The sequence below is a fragment of the Balaenoptera physalus genome, assembly GCF_965194825.1.
Source record: "Balaenoptera physalus genome assembly, chromosome: 17".
In the NCBI taxonomy this organism is placed as follows: Eukaryota; Metazoa; Chordata; class Mammalia; order Artiodactyla; family Balaenopteridae; genus Balaenoptera; species Balaenoptera physalus.
Window position 1 is genome coordinate 52,751,176 of NC_138895.1, and position 19,814 is coordinate 52,770,989.

The 19,814-nt window shown below is 36.5% G+C and overlaps 1 protein-coding gene across 22 annotated transcripts in view; it reads left to right on the top strand.

The window, feature by feature from the left end:
* The window catches only part of RIMS2 (regulating synaptic membrane exocytosis 2), a 596,173-nt gene that overhangs the window by 184,716 nt on the left and 391,643 nt on the right, over positions 1 to 19,814 (top strand). For all 22 annotated transcript variants that reach the window (XM_082434237.1, XM_082434243.1, XM_082434242.1 and 19 more), the window contains one exon: positions 17,569 to 17,879. In XM_082434237.1, the coding sequence (XP_082290363.1) occupies positions 17,569 to 17,879 (311 nt within the window). The remainder of the gene's footprint in view (positions 1 to 17,568; positions 17,880 to 19,814) is intronic.

Here is a 19,814-nt window from a genome sequence, read left to right on the forward strand (position 1 = left end):
GCTTTAATAAAATTGTGCTGATGGACTTACCAGCTATCATCTTTTTAGCTATTCACTTGTGGAGCAGAATAATAACTTTTTTTTTTTTGGTCATATAGGACCTTCTAGTTTTACCTGTGAGCAATATTAATTTGTAAAAGTTTTCCAGAGTCAGTCTTGATTTCTACTTGTAAATTTCTAATACCTTGAGTATTCTTCTTCTAACATTAACAGCTTTCTTTAAGGTTTGAATGTTTTGCAAATAAAGGATGTGTAGCAAGAGAGGTGGTTTCATGCTGTTGTTTTACAATAATGTATCAAGAGCAGTCTCTCTTATGGTCTTTCTGGAGCAGTGCATTCTTTCACAGTTTGGAGTCACTTTCCCAGAAGGGGTATATATCTGAGGGGCATTTTCTTATATATTCTCGTAACTCCCTTCTTAACCCTGAATGGATTTTAACAAATTACAAGTTATTAAATGGCATTAGTTTATTGTTGGGTAGCATATCACAAACAGGCTTTATAAGGTATGATCTACTTTATTAGCAATTAAAATATTTTTATAAAGAACAGTGCCAATTAAAAATGATAATGTCAGTTGCTTCTTACCCTTAAATTATATTTTTTAGTATTATTGCAATCAGAATTAGATTCTTGCTATGGCTTTTTTCAAAGTTTGTTCAGCCAGTACCATCGTTAGTCATGGATGTATAACTGTAGCAACGCTAATGTTCTCTGAACACAGAAGAAAGCTCTGCACATATACGCAAGTATTGGCATTAGCTGTTGACACAACTCCATTTCTATCAATATCTCATCTACAAGTATATTGTTTGTATTATGAATATATGACAGGAAGTAGCCACATATTTCTTTCTTCTCAAGCTATTTGTCAATTATCTATAATAAATACTTAACTGCTGTATTGAGAAACTAAGTTAAGAAAATCATGATTTCTTGTATAATAAGACTGCTAGGTGAATTTGCTCATCTGCAGTTTCTATTCCATTGAGGTGATGCTAGTGTTGATTTGAAAATCTTCTCTTAGAATTGGTAACTCCATATTATTGACATGACAAAAAAACACATTACAGTATAGTTTATTTACAACTTACCCAGTTAACAAGGTCATTAACAATATGACACAACTGGAGCCTCATTTCTGTCATCTCCTGTAAACAATAAGGATCTATATTTCTGGATTATTTGTCTTATGGTTTTGTTGATATTTCAGATTCTTCTGCCTACTTTTATCTTGCAAACATAGACTACTTTATGCTCTAAGGAAGTATGGGAGAAAGCAAAGTTTTATTTGGTCAGAGGGATCTAAAACTTCTCCATTAAGTGTAACCTTTGCTGAGGGTTTTTGATATACAATTTTTACCAGCCTAAGGAAATGCCCTTTTATTCCTACTTTGATTTTCAAGGTAAAGAGATACTAGTTTTCCTAGGAGTTAATTTAGTATTCCTAGTTTTCTAAGTTACTTTAAACCATAAAATGGTATTGAATTTTATTAAATGCTTTTCTTCATTGATTGACATAATCATATGATTTTTCTTCTTTAATCTGTTATATTGATTGCTTAACTAGATTTTCTGCTTTTGCACTATCCTTACATTCCTGGGGTTAAATTGTGGTTGATAGTGATATAACATGTTTTGTTTGTTTGTTTGTCTTGGATTTTGTCATTTAATTTTTAGTTTATGTTTTGACTCTACCTATATGTGAATGAAATTGGTCTGTGCTTTTCTTGTCTTATGTCATAATTACATTTGCTTCGTAAGATGAGTTATATGAGTTTTGTTCTTTTTTAAATTTAGTTTTATGAAACAATTTATATAGGATATGAATTAATGGTCCTTTAAAAGTGTGGTAGAATTCACCTGTAAAATTGCAGCAATTGCTCTAGGTAACCTTCTGATAAGCCTTCAGCCCACCCCAGATGACAGCTACAAATTGTTCCTCAACATACCAGTAGCTTCCTGCATCTCTCTGCCTAAGGGCATTTTATGGCCAAAGGAATAGGCTTAACATGAAGGACAGGCACAGAAGTGCCAATGAGCTAGTAGATAAATACCCCAGCCTCCTTGCCTCTTAGTGGGATGATTCTAAGAGGGTTCCATCAAGACTAAGCTCCATTTGCCTCCAGAAATAATGTACTCTTTAATTGACTGTTTATTGTTTTTTTTTCCTTCCATGTTTTACTTCCCCACTCTTTCACTGTACTTCTTGGTATCATTTTTCAAGTAAACAAACTACTTTGCATTCAGATCTTTGGCTCAGGATCTGATTGTGGAGAAACCCAAAACAGGAAAAACCATTTTGGCCTGAGATTTTCTGCAGAAGTATTAAAAATTTTTAAATTGAGCTATAATTCATATAACATAACATTCACCATTTTCAAGTGGCTTTTAATATAGTCACATGTTTTGCAACTATCACCATTACCTAATTCCAGAACATCTTCATCACCCTGAAAAGAAGCCCTGCGTCCATTAGCAATCACTCCCATCTCACCCAACACCCAGGAAACCAGTAATCCACTTTTTTTCCTCTATAGATTTGCCTATTCTGGACATTGTATATAAATGGATTTATGCAACATGTGGCCTTTTGCGTCTGGCTTCTTTCACTTAGTATGATGCTTTTAAGGTATCTGTGCTGTAGCAAGAATTAGTACTTCATTCCTCTTTATGGTTTAATAATATCCCATTGCATGGATTTATCATATGTTGTACATTTGCTCACCAACTGACGGACATCTAGGTTGTTTATACTTTTTGGGTATTATGAATAATGCTGTTAGGACCATATACTTACAAATTATGTGAACATATATTTTCAATTATCTTGGGTATTACTTAGTAATGAAATTGCTAGGTCATATGGTAATTCTATTTTTTAATTTTTAAAGAACTGCCAAACTTTTCCACAGAGACTGTACCATTTTTTATGTGTACCATGAATGTACAAAGGTTACAATATCTCTACATCTTCACCAGCACTTATTATTTTCTGTTTTAAAAAAACATTATATCTATCACAGGGCGTGTGAAGTTCTTTTGAGTTCATTTGCTGCCACCACTGTCCATAGGCATGGCTGAAATCGGATGTGAACCAAGGAGTGCCAAAATAATCTGCAACATGAGACTTAGGATGGACTTCATGCAAAAAAATCTAATGTCCTAGGTTATAAGCAGCTGGGGTTTGAATTCTGGCTGTATTACTTATCGGCTGGAAGACCTTTTCTATGTGACTTAATCTTTCAAATCTTCAGTTTCTTCATCCATAACTAAGGTGTAGATTAAATGAGATAACAAATATGCAAGAATTAGACGAGTGTCTAGAACATAGTGAGAACTCAGAAAGTTCTGTTCGTTGCTGTTGTTGTTGTTAGTAGCGTAGCAGTGGCAGTGGTAGTGGTGGTGGTGGTGGTGTTATTAGTAGTAGCACCAGGGTTGTGGCTAGAGCCTAGAGTTTGACGCCCAGTCCAGTCTGTGCGAAGTGTGGTCTGCAGACCAGGAGAAGCAGCATCCCCTGGGATGTTGTTAAAAATTCAGAATCCTTGCCTCTCTGCCCCCAGACTTAGGAATCAGAATCTGCATTTTACAAGTTCCCCTGGCGATTGGAATGCACATTACAGTTTGAGAAGCATGGGTCTAGTACATCATTTTGCTATTCTCAACTTATCCAATGCAGTTCCCACAATTTTGTTTTTAAATTTTTGTAACAGCTTTTTTGCGGGACAATTGTTATACAAAAAACTGCACATATTTAATGTATACAATTTGATGGCTTTGAACATATGCATACACCCGTGAAATCATCACCTCGATTGAGGTGATAAACATATCCATCACCTCCAAAACAAACAAACAAACACACACCCATAATTAAATGTGATCTCTCTGTCACCCACAATAAAAAACCGAGTAGTATTCTGAAATCAGTTGGGTTAGATCAAAAGTAGGACATTGATTGAACAAGTCTGGAAACCTCTAAGGTAAGCTATACATATTTTACTTTCATTTAAATATTTAAGCAATTTTAATACATGTAAAATAATCTTAAAATACTTCGTGCATTTTGACTTTTGATCAGAAAAAATATATTTCATAATAATACTTGTATTTGGGGAATTCTTAAATGTTATTTTATTTTTTCCTTAAAGACAATTTCTTGAGGTCCATGGTATTTGGATTATAGAAATTTGCTAGGCAAACAGATTTTAAAGAAAGTAATGTATAACTATTACATACTTATCGTTAATATATTAATTCACTCATTCATTGAACATGTCTTGGTGTTTTCTAGGTACTTGGGATATAGCAGTGAACTAAAATAGACAAACACCTCTTATCTTTCTGGGGAGTATATTCTAATTAGGAGATGCACACAACAAATGAGATAAATAAATATTAGAAGGTGTAGGTGCCCTGGAGAAAATGAAAATCTAGATACTTAATTTTGGGTGATGGAATTTTAATTTGGATGGTCTTGAAAAATGACGGTTGAGCAGCAGCTTGAAAAACTTGAAAAAGATGAGCGAGCTAAATAACATTGCCGATATTTAGGGGAAAAGCAGTTTAGATTGAGGTAATAGCAAATACAAAGGTCCTGTGGTAGGGGCATGCTTGACATGTTGGAAGAATAGCAAGGAAGTCAGTGTGGCTGGAGCAGAACAAGTGGATGAGAATAGTGAGACACAAAGTTAGACAGTGAGATTGCAGAGGACCTTCTGGATCTCTGGATTGCAGAGGACCTTCTGTAAGGACTTTGGCATTTATTCTGAGCAAAATGGGGAGTATGAAAAGATTCTGACCAAAAAAGTGACATGACGTGACTTACATTTTAAAGCATTTTGAAGAGTTTACTTTGATGGTTTTGTTGGGATAGATTAATGAGAGTGAGAAAAGAGTGGCATCTAGGAGACCAGTTATGAGGATATTGCAATAATTTAGGCAGGCAATGGTGGTGACTTAGATTAGGGTGGTTGTGCTGAAGGTGGTGAGATGTCATCTCTGTAGATATATTTTAAAAGTAGAATCAAAAAGATTTTCTAGTTGAATGTATGTGGGGTATGAGAGAAAAAGATTATTCCAAGATTTTTGGCCCGAGGCAAATTGGGAGGATGCAGAATTGCCATTAACTGCTATGAGTAAGACTGTGGATGGAGCAGTTTGGGGGTGAAGGTCTGGAATTCAGTTTTGGCTTCGTTAAGTTTGAGATGAATCAAAATACAAATGCACTGAAACTAGATAAAAGTCAGTGCTTTTAATTTTGTGCTGTGATAGAGTTGTGATACAGTTTATCTTTCATATAGTAAATCTCCCTTGGGTGGGCCAAGTTGGACTTGCCTTACATTGAACTGTGCTTTGAAGTAGATCAGATGACTGCATGATTAGTGATGTTATTGCCTTTTAGCAGTTACAGGAGCAAGAAGCACAATTTGCAAAACGAAGTCCATATAGTAGTGCATGGCTTCTGGAAATTTACTTGCAAGGATCTCATATAGTTTTATCCATTAATCTTAAAGTTTTAAAGAACTTTTCTTCTCTGAATTAATGCCTTTTCCTTAAAAATTTCTCTTTCCCGAGAGTGTTCTAGTGATTTCCATACCACCAATGTTTTGTTAGTGATTTGTTACTATTTCCTCTAGTTTCACACCTCTTATTCTTTTCAATTTGGATAAAGCATCATTTTCTAACCTTCATGTAATTATGTTCTGGCCTCTCCCTTTATAAGATGTCCTCTTCAGAAATTATGTTCTGTTCTCCATTTTAAATGAAACCTAAGTGAATATGCTTTATATTTTAAGAAAAATTAAACTTGCTTTCTCCAATTTAAGCCATAATTTTACTTTAAATTTATTGAAATGACTTTATAGTTCTATAATTTATAAGCATAACTTTTATGTTGGAAAAGAAAACTGTCAACTGATAGTACGTTGGTACTCTATTGAATTTTTGAGTAAGTTAACATGCAATGGAAAATAATTATTCTAATTAATACCATCACATTTTATAATGTAGACTAATGATACTCTTTCAACTCACTTTTTAATTTTATTAAAGTTACTATATTTTTAACTGAAATTTAATTTATTTTTAGGGAAAAAAGTAGGTTAACAAGGTAGTGCTAATATGCAAAGAAGCCAGTAGTCCATATTGAACAAAGTGCTATAGCACAGACTAGTGGGAAAACTTAATAACTGCAGAAATGTTTACTTCCCTTAGAATTGCTGGATATACCTACTGCTTTAAGAATTGTATTTTCTTTTAAAAACACTTAGAGAAATTTAAATTTAAAATGCAATTCTGAATTAAAATAAGATTTAAAAGTCAAATATTTATTATGAAGGCAACAGCTACTTATTCTGATAATAATCAATGTACAATTAAATTCTCCTCAATGACTAATTTACTTTGACAACCACTTCCCTAGTTTTTTGGATAAAATTTAATTTAGAACAGGGAGTTTATAAAATGATTCAAGTGCTTTGATGAAAAGAAAACTAGAAAGAACACTACAAAACATGTACAGCTAATTGGTTACCTTTTATGTAATCTGACTCCTTCACTCACACCTCTCCATAAAAAACAAAACAAAACCCTGGAAGTAAGCTGTATTGTATTTTAAAAATTATATTTGTATGAAAATTCAGTAATTAGTTCTCAGTTAACTAATATATTTATGGTAAATACACATTTCCTTTTAGTGTGATTATGAATATCAGTAAATGTTTTCACTAGTCCAATTAACCTTAACTGGTTCTCCCTTTTTCATTTTGAAATATTTCAAACATGTCGGGAAGTTTAGAGACTACCGAGCAGTTATACAAATCTTAACATTTTGCCATTTTTTGGGTATTTTTCTTTGTTTTTTTTAGAGATAGAGCAGTTATCTCGAATCCTTATCATTCTACATGTTTTTATTTGTATAGTTTAACTTAATACCTAAACACTGCTAAACCATATATAGTATTTTTTTACAAGGTTTTCAACTTTATATTATGGATCATACTGTACATATTTTCCTGAAACTTGCTTTCTTTAACTCTATATTTTGGCAGTTATCTCAAAATTTAGATTCATCTAAATCTAATTCACTCATTTGACTGCTGAATTATAATTCTTCTGCATGAATATGCTAGTTTATCTGCTGATTTAGGTTATCTAATATTTTTTCCTAATAGAGGTAGTGCTCAATGGACATCCCTGTTCATGTCTTCTTGTAATTTCTCTAGGGTAGAAGTAACATTTCTGGATCATAGAGTATATAAGTAGCCATTTTCAGTTTCACTGGATATCGCACAGTGGATCTCCAAACTGTTTTGCAGTCCTGGGAGGAATGTTTCTGAGTACTGGCTCCTCTACTTCCTCTGAAATGCTTGTTATTGTCAGACTTTTAAATGTTGTCAAACTAATGGGAGTGAAATAGTAACTAATTTTTAAAAATTTGTAATTTTTCACTGGTGAGATTAAGCTCCTTTTTATTTGTTTATTGTCCAGTTGGGTTTCTCTGTGGAACTGTATATTCATTTCTTGACCTATTATTCTGCTGTGATGTTTGTCTTTTTCTTATTGAACTATGCAAGTTCCTCATATATTCTGAATGCATATCCTTTATAAACTGTATACATTGCAGTAAAACCTCTCTCAGGTTGTGGTTTCTTCTTTTACTTTATCATATTATATTACTATTCAAAAATGTTTAAACATTTTAATATAGTAAATTTTAGTTTGTGCTTTTTGTATTTGAGTTACAAATATTTTGCTTCTTGACATTTGTTCTAAAAGTTTGGAAGTTTTGTCTTTCATGTTTCAGTGTTTAATCCAGTTGGAACAGATTTTTGTATATGGTGTGAGGTGTGAATCTATTTTTTCCCCCATTATGGACAACCAGTTGTCTTGGCTATATTAATTTAATAGTGCGTCCTTTCTCCACTGATTTGTAATGTGATCACTGGCATATGTGAGAGTCTGTTTCTAGAGCCTCTAGTATGCTCCATGTTCTATTTACCACTTCTCTACTGATACCACACTGTCTTAATTTGTCACTTTATAATAAGTAAAGCAAGTCCACCTTAAATTGTTACTTATCTTCAGAATTATCTAGATTTTCTTATCTTTGGTTCTTCCATATTCATTTCAGAATTAGCTTGATAAATTCTATGAAAAACATGGTAGGAGTCTGATTAAAATTGCACTGAACGTTATAGATTTAATTCGGGAGACTGACATCCTGGTGGTATTTGGTCTTCTCATTGCAACAGAGTATATCTTTCCATTTATGTAAGTTTTCTTTTAGACTCTTGTATACTAATTTTCTTTGAAACAGGTATCTTTAAAATTTTTTTATTAAATGCTTATGATTGGTTATTAGTGGTGTACTGAAATGCTGCTTATCTTTGTCCATCTTTGATCTAGGAAACTTATGGAGCTCTCTTATTACTTCTAATATGTTGTCTGTAGATTTTCTTGGATTTTTCTGTCATAATCAAATGGTATTCACAATCATATAGTGTTTAGAGAAGGACAGTTTTATTTCATCCTTCTTCTTGTCTCGTGTGTGTGAGATTTACTAATAAGCTAGTGCCTCCAGGACAGTGTTGAATAGAAGTGATGATACTTGGAATCTTTAGCTCATTCCTGACTTTAAGGGAAATGCTCTTACTTTTCATCTTTAAGTATAAAATAGGATATAAGTTTTTGTAGGTACCCTTTATCAGGCTTAAGCATTGCTTTTCTATTTTTTGTTTGCTAGATTTTATTTTCACATGAATGAGTCTTACATTTTATGAATGCTGAATGGTTTTTCCATATCAATATGGTCACTTTTTTTCTATTTTAATCTATTAATGTGATGAATTACATTGGTATATTTTCTGATATTAAACTATTCTTGTTATAATCTTCCCTTTGTCATGATAGGTTCTTTTTGTTCTTTATCATATATGTTTGCTGTATGAAATTTAGCATTTGATTTTAAGATCAATGCATCCATTTTTATTTGTGCTATTGGCCTATAATTCTACTTTTATATTGTCTGTGGTAGGCTGAAAATGGCCCCTCAAAAAAATATCCATGCCCTAATCCCTGAACCTGTGAATAACCTTATATAGCAAAACAAACAAACAATCTTTGCAGATGTCATTATGTAAGAATCTTGAGATGGGGAGATTATCTGCCTGGGTCCTTAATATAATCATTTGTATCCTTATAAGAGGGGGATTACACACACACACAGAGAAGGTGATGTGAGGATGTAGCAGAGAGAGATCTGAAGATACTGTCCCTGAAGATTGGATTGACGTGGCCACAAGCCAAAGAATGCTGGTAGCCATCAGAAGCTGACTGCCAGAAGAGGCAAAGAACTGATTTCCCCTAGAGCCTCTTGAATGAGCGTGGCCCTGTTGATACCTTGATTTTGGCCCATTGATACTGAATTTGAATTCAGACTTCTGGTCTTCAGAACTGTGAGAGAATATATTTCTGTTGTTTTAGACTACCAGTTTGTGGTAATTTGTTACAGCAGCCATAGGAAACTAATTACTGCCCTTTTCTGATTTTGCCATTAAAATCTTTCTAGTCTTATAAATTGCTGGGGACCTTACCTTTTTTTTTTTTTTTCCCCCTTTCTATAATAGTTTGAAAAAGTTTGGGATTATCTGTTTTTTCAGTGTTCGGTAGGAGTCAAATGTAAAACCATTTAGACCTCATTTTTTTTTTTCTTTTGTTTTTGTGAGATGATTTTTTAAAAAAAGTTTTCACTGTAGCTTCTTCCTCTTCTCTCTATCCTCCTCTTTCCCTCCCTTCTGCCTTTCCCCTGAGCTTATCCCTTCCTTATTAACAATTTTGTGATTGCCTTCTTGCAGTATCTGGGCTCTCCAATCCAGAACCAGGTCTTTAGGAGTGAGCTGGGATCTTGTTTCCATCTTGATATTTAGTCATCTTGCAAATTAATATATTAGTGGTATTTTAAATTAATGATCTTGCAAATTCATACATACAAACCAAGGTCATGGTTGGCTTTGTTCAGTGTCTTGTTATAAGACTGTGTCCCACTTTTCTGAACCCACAGCTATGTGTAATCTGTAGGTTGAGGCAGCTTTCTATAGCATTTTCCGGCTCCTTTTATATTAGTGAAGAAGGACCTGGGCATCAATAAGTAAACCTGACTCCAGGTTTTCATTTTATATAGGGCACATTTAGTTCTTTTATCCCAAAAGAGCTATGCTCTCAGCTATTGGTGCCTGCTTTTTGGCTGGGGGCACAGTGGCCCCGAGGCTTCAGCTCTGCTTATCTGCCTTCATTTCTCTTTTGTTTTAATTTAACTTAATTTAATTTATTTATTTCTATTTTTCCATAAGCTAAAATTCTGGACGCAGAAACAAAAATCTTTCTGTACAAGCAATGTCTATTTTAGCTGAAAGATGTTAAAAGTAAGATTTATATCATGACATAAGACAAACCAATATACAGAAATAAAAGTAGAGTTTAAGGAAAGAGGTGTAAAGGTTTAAGTTTAGGTAGAGTGGTAGAGATCACTATAATTTTTAATTCTCTATAATTTCTCTGAGGTTTTAAGTATAAATTAAAATTGCATTTTTTGGCAATTGTGTGTTTTGTTTTGATAAACAGTGCAGATACCCCAAATTTTCAGTAATATTGACTGCATGGCAAAACAATAAATGATTATATTTTCAACTTAATTGTCTTTCATTTTCTGTCTTTTAAAAGACTAGGTTACTTTTCTGTGCTGTGCAGCCTCCCACCCCACAACTCCTGCCCAGAGCAGAGGAATCAGCCGTTTTATCAGAAACTTGAAGCTCTCTGTGGATCTGGTTCATACTTTGTACTTAGGCGAATATTAATCTCTGAGGCGAATATTAATCTCTGAACATATTCAGATCACAGTGTAATAGGTATAGTATATTTGAAGTGCCTCCCAGTTTAGATTATTTTATCAGTAAGCTGGCTTCTTTTTTCCTTTTTGCCATGAAAGCAACAGATGGGTTAAGGGAAGCCTGGAGATCATTAGTCCAAGACTGAGGGTTCTTGGGGAGAGTGTCAGGTATACAGAAAAGGGAAGTCTAGGAAGAGCCTGCCCCTTCTATTTCCGTATATTGTGAGGAAGGAGAAAGACAGAGGTAAGGCTAGTAGGTGATCAGAGGTATGTTCTAGTCTATTCTTTCTAGGCTTTGCTCAGGATGAGGATACATATTGGTTCAGTCAAAGGGCAGCTCTTACCCTTCTTATTATTTGAGGTTCTCGGAAGCGGTCATCTTTCTGGATGCCCTGCCAGCATTAGCCTTCCAGAACTATCCTTAGTACCAGGATAGTTCTGGAAAGCATGGAGGACACAAAAGTAGCTGCATGTCCCTGTCGTGACACTCCCCCGATGGTGAGGGATGAGGGATGAGGTCACTTTGCAGAAGAGACTGCAGTACAGGTAGCTTGGGCCATGGCTGAATGGAGGATTGTTCTGAGACTAAGAGGAACCAGCAGTGCCTTGGGAGCTGAAGTGAGGTCAAGTCAACAGTGGAGCACAGTCCTGTCTAAATAGAGTAGTACCAGACTGTGAGTTAGATGAGCTGCAGATTTCAGCAGCAGAAGCCCCATGGGACACCCAGATACCTTCTTTGAAAACAGCAGGGAAAGGTGAAGTAATATCAGACATAGAGAATTTATCCGAAGGAGCTATTTAGCAGACAAAAATTTAGTAGGTGGCTTTAAAAGAAATCTGGCTAGTATGCTGTTGAGGAAAAATCAGATCAAAAATAGAGAAATAAACAAGTTTCTCTGTGAGTAATTTTTCAAAGCCACAACAATAGCCACCTAAGACTTGGAGATGTTCCAAGTTAAAGTTTCTTCTGTACTGCTGCTGTCTCCTGAGGGACTTAGGGATGACACCATTGAACTCTCTTGTATCAGCTTACAAATATGACTGTAGCTAGAGATGCCATGCTTGTGGTTCATGGGGAATCTGGGAAAGTCTTGCTGCTTGTCTTGGGGTATCAGACGAAGGAAATTTTCTGATATTTGTTTTGTAATCTAGAAGCCTATTATATAGAAATTACATTGATCCCTTAATTGCTTAGGGCAGCGGTCCCCAACCTCTTTGGTACCAGGGACCATTTTCGTGGAAGAAAACTTTTCCATGCACGGGGGCGGGGGGGATGGTTCAGGCGGTAATGCGAGTGATGGGGAGCAGCAGATGAAGCTTCGCTCACTCTCCCGCCGCTCACCTCCTGCTGTGCGGCCCGGTTACTAACAGGCCGCGGACGGCTTGGGGACCCCTATCCTAGAGGGTTAAGGTTTTTCAAGTGTGTTCCCTAAGCCAGGGGTCCCAACCCCCAGGTCCGTGGCCTGTTAGGAATCAGGCCGCACAGCAGGAAGTGAGCGATGGGCGAGCAAGCGAAGCTTCATCTGCCGCTCCCCATCGCTCCCCATCGCTCGCATTACCGCCTGAACCATCCCCCCCCACCCCCGCCCTGTCAGTGGAAAAATTGTCTTCCATAAATCGGTCCCTGGTGCCGAAAAGGGGATCGCTGCTCTAGGATATGGGCCGGTACTTCAACTTTCCAAATCCACCATGATAGTGCTGGGGAAGGGCTTCTAGGTTAGTAGCCCACAGTGCTGCTGAATTCTGCCTTTTGAGGGACAGAAACACCATAGATCTGATGGTGGGAACGCTAGGTTAATGCTGTAGTTGACCTTTCTGGATTTCTAGGCCTTTTGCAAATCTCTGCATTCTTCTTTTTTTCCAAACACAGCCTGGGCCAGGGGAGAGGAAGCATCAGGGATTTATGGTGTGACTGTATTCCTTTTGTAGCATTTACCACAACTGTAATTAAACAGTATTTGTGCAATTATTTGCTTATTGTCTCCCCCACTATACTGTAAACTCCACAGCAAAATCTATGTCTGCTGAGCTGTATTCACCAGCTCTTAGCATAGTGCCTGGCATACACTAGGCATTTAGTGAATATTGTATGAATGAATAAATAATTAATGAATTAGTGTTAATAGTTATTTGCCCATCTATAAATAAATGGGAATTTTACGGTCTGAATTAATTTTATGGTAAATTACAGCTTCATCCAAGTTTATCTTCTAATGCTAAATGTAGTATTAATCATTTAGTAGACTATACGAGATACATTATATTCAGTGGTGTGCTGATAAATGTTAACAACGGGCTCTCTGTAAGAAAAAGCCCTGATTTGTGGCATTTTCCAACTTTCATATTCTAAAAACATTCACCGTGGCTACTTTCAAGTAATCCAGGTTACTTCATCGAATGCAGAGCTGAGAAGAAATGTGCACAACCAGTTCTTAGGACTCAGTGAAAGCTGGGTCCAGAACAACACTGAAGCACATTTATATGCCAGTTTTAGTAATGCAGTGTTCTCCACATACAAAGATTCTCCTGGTGACACATTCAGTAGAACATGTACTTTAAAAAGATTTGAATTAGTTAAGGAAATGATATCAACTGCGAACGATAAAACTTAAAAAGTTTCTGTAGCTCAACATAATAGGAGTTTATTTCTCACCAATGTGAAGTCCACACTGGTGGGGCTGATTATCAGAGGGCTCCTTTCCAAGTACTCATGCAGATTCCCAGGTTCCCTTTTTTTTTTTTTTTGTGGTTCCTTTACCCCCCAGGGTCTTGAATGAAGAGCATGACAGTAGCATATGAGAGTTTTTAATGGTCATGGAAATGGCACACATCATTTCGCTTATAATCCATTGGCCAGAACACAGTCGTATGATCATGGCCATCTCTAACTACAAGGGAGATTGGGAAATGTAGTTTTCTAAGAGAAAAAGGAAGTAAGTTTAATAGCTAGCTAGCATCTTCCACAGTTTTCTAGTCATGTGATAGGGTTAAACTGATCAATTTACACTCTTTTCTGACAAATGCACACATTTATAAGCATTGTTGATTAGCAATAGAGTGTAGTCTGATTAGACTGGAGTCTAGTAAATTCTTTTATTCTGTGCAGAGTTAGCTGGTCTTATGAGCTTTGCCTGTGGTCTCATTAGCACCAGCCTCTAACCAGTAATCCTTCCCTTCTCTGAATTACTCTATTATTTATTATCCCTATTTAGATGAAAATCAGAGTTTTCAGAGCTTTAAACTCCTTTTAGTTATTGTATGCACTTAACATAATTTTGTTTTTGACTATGCAGTTTAGCTATTACATTTACCATTTTTATGGTTTTAAAGAGATATTCCTATTTTCCTTAGTGTTTTTTTTTCCTTTTTAACCCCAACAAGGATGTCTGTGGAATGGAACATACGATAATAAGTAACAAATTTGGGTCACTAGTGTTCCATCTCTTATATTGCTGTATTACTTTGAAAATATTGGCATTTTTTTTTTTGTGGACCATTTTTAAAAAAAAATAATTAATTTATTTATTTTTGGCTGTGTTGGGTCTTTGTTGTGCGTGGGCTTTCTCTAGTTGCAGAGAGCAGGGGCTACTCTTCGTTGTGGTGTGCGGGCTTGTCATTGCAGTGGTTTCTCTTGTTGCAGAGCACAGGCTCTAGGCGTGCGGGCTTCAGTAGTTGTGGCTCGCGGGCTCTAGAGCATAGGCTTCAGTAGTTGTGGCACGTGGGCTTAGTTGCTCCACGCATGTGGGATCTTCCCGGACCAGGGCTTGAATACGTGTCCCCTGCATTGGCAGGTGGATTCTTACCACTGTGCCACCAGGGAAGCCCTGTGGACCAATTTTTTTTAAGTCCTTATTGAATTTGTTACAATATTGCTTCTGTTTTATGTTTTGGTTTTTTTGGCCTCGAAGCATGTGGGATCTTAGCTCCCCGACCAGGGATTGAACCTGTACCCCCTGCATTGGAAGGCCAAGTCCTAACCACTGGACCACCAGGGAAGTCCCAAATATTGGCATATTTAGAACTGAAAGTAATATTACCTTATAATTTTGAATCCTCTATGTCTTTGTATTCTTAGGGCCTAGATGTTTTTTGATAAATGATGACCAGCCAAACTAATAGGCTCTAACCATGGTGATTTACAGGCATGTGTATTTCTAAGATATTTTTAACAGCATTCATCATAAGATACATTTGCTGGTTAACTTAATTGATTAAAGGGTTCCATTAAGAAAAGTCCTGCTATTTTATTCCCAAATTAGTTAAATTTTTTTCCACGGACACAGACTTTACCTCTAATAGACGTTAATTATTTCACAGCCAATTAGTGAAAAGTCATCTCATAGCATGTGTATGTGTTTGTAAGGCATTCTGCAGTATGATCAGTTTACAAGTTGCAATGTGTGTAAAGGGTTTCAACTGAAAGTGTCAGTCCCTGTACTAATTTAAGTGAGTGAATTTAGGCTTCCTAAGCCTTAAAGATTAATAAGCTCTTAATCCAAGAGTAGGAGGAGATAGTAAGAGAAGGGTAATTTGTTGTTAGGATATAAGGATTACTAGAAGCCAGCAGTTTAGGAGGGAACATAGGATCTAATCCGAAAAAGAGCAACCAGTGTGGATAGCCCAGAGAGTATGGGAATGGTATTAATACATAGAGAGTCAGACACCGTCCTTCACACCTTACAGTCATTTATCTTATATTAATATCTATTGGGTGTTAACAGATGAGGAAAACTAAGCCCATAGTGCTTCCAAGTCTTTTTTTCATTTTGCACTATACGGAAATGATGCTATTTGTACAATGAGAATTTGTTTAAAATAAAGCAGAAAAGTTGAAATTCAAATTTAATTTATTTTAACATTATTTTGTTTCTATATTTAGTGCGCCTTTCACTTTTAAAAGAGATCTGCAATACCTACAATTGCCACAAGATGGCAATGAAAGGCTGAAGATCTTGGTTGAAATTTGATTTTTGAGACGATTGATGAGTTAAGATATATTTATATTTTGTATGTATTCAAAGCAAAAGAAATTTGAACTATGATGTATTTTTTAAAAATTTGAGTGAGATTTTGGTATTTTAATGTCAAAAATACTTTCTTATTTACTTTTAAAAATAAGATAGTCACAAAAGTTGATGTTATTTCTGACTAATTCTTTTGGAAATGGATGAAACATAAATCTTAGTGTAATAGTATAAGAAGTTTTATTATAATACATCCCTCAGAAAGACTTCAAAAGAATTCAAGTTAGCAAACATTTAGAAGGTCTTACTGTTCTATAATTTATAAGGTCTTATTATGCAAATAGAAGATATAGAACTTGCCCCCAGTAAGCTTTCAATTTAGTTGGAGAAAAGAGAAATGTATATACAATTTGAAGAGAGAACAAAATAAAAAAATGATCAAGTACAGTGTTGTATGATATAAACTATACAAACAGTGTGAACTAGGAATAATGAGAAGTTAAGCAAAAATTTTAAATGGTATTTTACAAAAGCATTCTTGTATCAGTTGAAAATACCATGTTGAAGTTTTCTTTTACTGCGATTATCTATATTATAATTTATTTAAACTATGAGGAAATGTTTAGCAATCTGGAGAGCTGTGTAAGATTCAATATTTGACATAAAACATAAAAAACACTTGAAATATTAACTTACCTTTTATTTCATGAATGTATGATTTTTTTTCTAATTGAAAAATATTTTTCAGAAGAAGGTGAAGGTTTTCTGGTCAAACAGATGTTAGTTTTAATATTCTTAGGTTCCTGGAGTCTGAAAAACATATCATTAAAAAATCAAATGTAGAATGGTGGTTACCAAGGGATGGGGGTAGGGAGAAAAGGGGATTTGCTGTTTAATGGATATAGACTTTGAATTTTGCAAGATGAACATTTTGTAGATCTGTTTCACAGCAATGTGAATATACTTAATACTACTGAACTCTGCACTTAAAAATGGTTAAAATGGTACATTTTATGTAAAGTGTCCTACTAAAGTTATGAGCAATTAATAGGTTTCTATTGAGGATTAGCAATGTTCCTAGCTTTATTTTAGTCATTAGGAGCTACTCAAAAGAAATAAAAGCCCCTTCAAGAAATTGTGTAATATAGTTGGTGATAGAAGATTAACCTAATATTAGTAGGTAATCTATTGAAGTCCAACATATACCAGGCATTGTGCCAGACATTTTATATAAATTATTTCAATCCTCAAAACAATATAGGAGAATGAATATTATTATACCTATTTGTCTATTTTATCATTAAGGAAACTAAGTTTTATAGCTATGAAGTTTCAGTACCTTGTTGAAGGTTGCCAAGTTTCCAGTCTTGCAGTTGGTATTTAAACCCAAGTTTTTCTAACCTCAAAATCCATTTTCTGTCTATTATACTATGCCCCTAATTTAAATAAAAAGCAATTAAAGAATACAAATAAACAACTAGTAATTTCACATTCTAGTTTGGTGTTTCTACTGCCAGTAAATATTGTCAATTTTGTCTGTTGACAAAATTAAAAGATATGTGATTTAATTAACAATAGCAGTTAATCAGGATTACATTTTAACTTCAGAAAGGATAACCATGTACTTTTTTTGTTAGCTTGAGTTGTTGTCTCTATTTTTATTTGCTTTTAACTTTTGGAAACACTAATTTCTTTTCCCTGTATATTCGTGTGCAGGTTATGTGGGTATGTAATTTGTGCCGAAAACAACAAGAAATCCTCACTAAATCAGGAGCATGGTTTTATAATAGTGGATCTAATACACCACAGCAACCTGATCAAAAGGTTCTCCGAGGACTGCGGAATGAGGAGGCGCCTCAGGAGAAGAAAGCAAAACTGCATGAGCAGGCCCAGTTCCAAGGACCCTCAGGTGACTTATCTGTACCTGCAGTGGAGAAAAGTCGATCTCATGGGCTCACAAGACAGGATTCTATTAAAAATGGGTCAGGAGTGAAGCACCAAATTGCCAGTGACGTAGCTTCAGACAGGTAAACATTTTGCTTAATCTTTAGGTAAACATTATTTTTAATCTTCATTCCAAACAGAAATAAAAATACATGAAATGTTTAGGCAACAAATGTGTTGTCTAAATATAATGTAAATGTCCATATGTTTTATAGAAATGCTGAAAGTGATGTTCAGGACTTGAGCTATTATAGGTTTGAACAGTCTTAAGTTTGATGTGGGAGTGCCAGGTTTTTCCAGAATAAAGAAGTGAAATGAAACAGGGAACCTAGATAGGAGGTTATGGTCACAGGAAAGACAAACTGGCATAAGAGCAAGGGGAATGAAGAAGAGATGTTTTTTTTAAAGACACTTTGGAGAGGTTCTATTGATGGGACTAACTGGAAGAGGAATTAAGAGAATGGGGAAGATTAAGGATGTCTCCAAAGGTTCTACCTCGGGTTGACGGATGAAGTGGTCTTCCAAGCAGGTAAATATTGATGGAAGGGTTTCGTGAGTTTGATTTTCCATGGGCTAACTCTGTTATTTACTCTTTTGGCTCAGGTCTGTGGGCTTCTCCATGTTCAAAGGGTTAGACTTTTTAAAACAGTGTTTATGGTTCTTAGAGTTCCTACTTTTGGAAGGGGGAGAATGAAAAGTTTTCCTGGGAAGATTATTTTTCTATACCACATTCCTCTGTTTAAATTGAAAATTAAAAACAAAATCTGGTTTACACTATGTTTGTTATCTAGAATTGGCAGATACGTTTACATGTGAACAAGTAGAAAGTCATGCATTCTGTGGAAAAACAAATCTAAACTGTACTTATAGGACGGTGGGTTCTGAGCATTATCGAACGCAAGTCTGTGCGCCCGACGCACAGTGAGGCCAAAAAATACCAAAACATCAGAGTTTGGAGCAGAGAAAGGTATATTGCAGGGCCATGCAAGGAGACGGGTGGCTCAGGGCCCCCCAAACCCTGAACTCCCCGTAAGCTTTCAGCAAAACACTTTTATAGGAAATGTGAGGGAGGGGTGTAGTTAGTTGTCAAACTTCTTGGTGTCAGAACCTTTGTTCTTGAGGTCAGGTCATGGTCAGATAACGATGTTCCTGTAAACCTCCACCAAAATGAATGTTTTTCCCTGTTCTGACAAGAAAGGGCAAGGTCCCAAGGCTCCAGTTTCCCCCTCCAGGGTCCAGGCCCTGGCTAAGAGGAGGGGGTCCCTGCGCGGGCCGTTACCCGGCCTGGGCGCGTTCGGCCAGCACCCAGTCTGGGTCCTCCTGCCAGTGCCCAGGCCCGGCTGAAGAGGCAGATCTCAGCTGGTGGTGCCCTCAGGGCCGGGTTATCAGACCCTGCCCAGCCATCATCACTGAGGGAGCCAAGTGCCCAGGACCCAGCTGGCCCTCAGGCTTTTCACTTTAACCGGAGCGAATCACTTGTAGCAAATACCCGTCAGGTGAATTCCCAGCTCACAACAATTGTCCTTCTTTGAGAAGAGCCTCAACCGCAGAGGTGGACCTGAACTAATGATGTGCAGTGTTCTTGCAACTTACCCCTGACATCCGGCCACCTATTAGGGGGGTAGACAACTGATCTAAGCTGTACCAATTTTCAAAACTTGAATGGACAGACTGAAGCTGATTGAAGCTGTTACCTTAGTGGCAGTGTCCATATACTCCAGGTGCTGAGGCCTCCGTTGACTGGGACCCATGGAGACTGCCTCCGCCATTAGGTCATGGCCTGGGCCCAGCCAGTGGGCGGCCATGGCAAGGGCTCTGGAGCTTTGCAGGACACAGCCCTCAGCCTGTCCTGGGCCCCCCAGCTCACCCACCAGCCCGGAGGCCGGAGGGCCTCGAGCCCTGGAGGGCCTGGGAAGAAGGCCACGATCCACCGCTCACGGCACTTTCTGCCCGGAGGATCGCTGCGAGGCTGACTGCTGGCAGAGCGGGACCTCTAACCGCTGTTCTAAGGGCCTCGT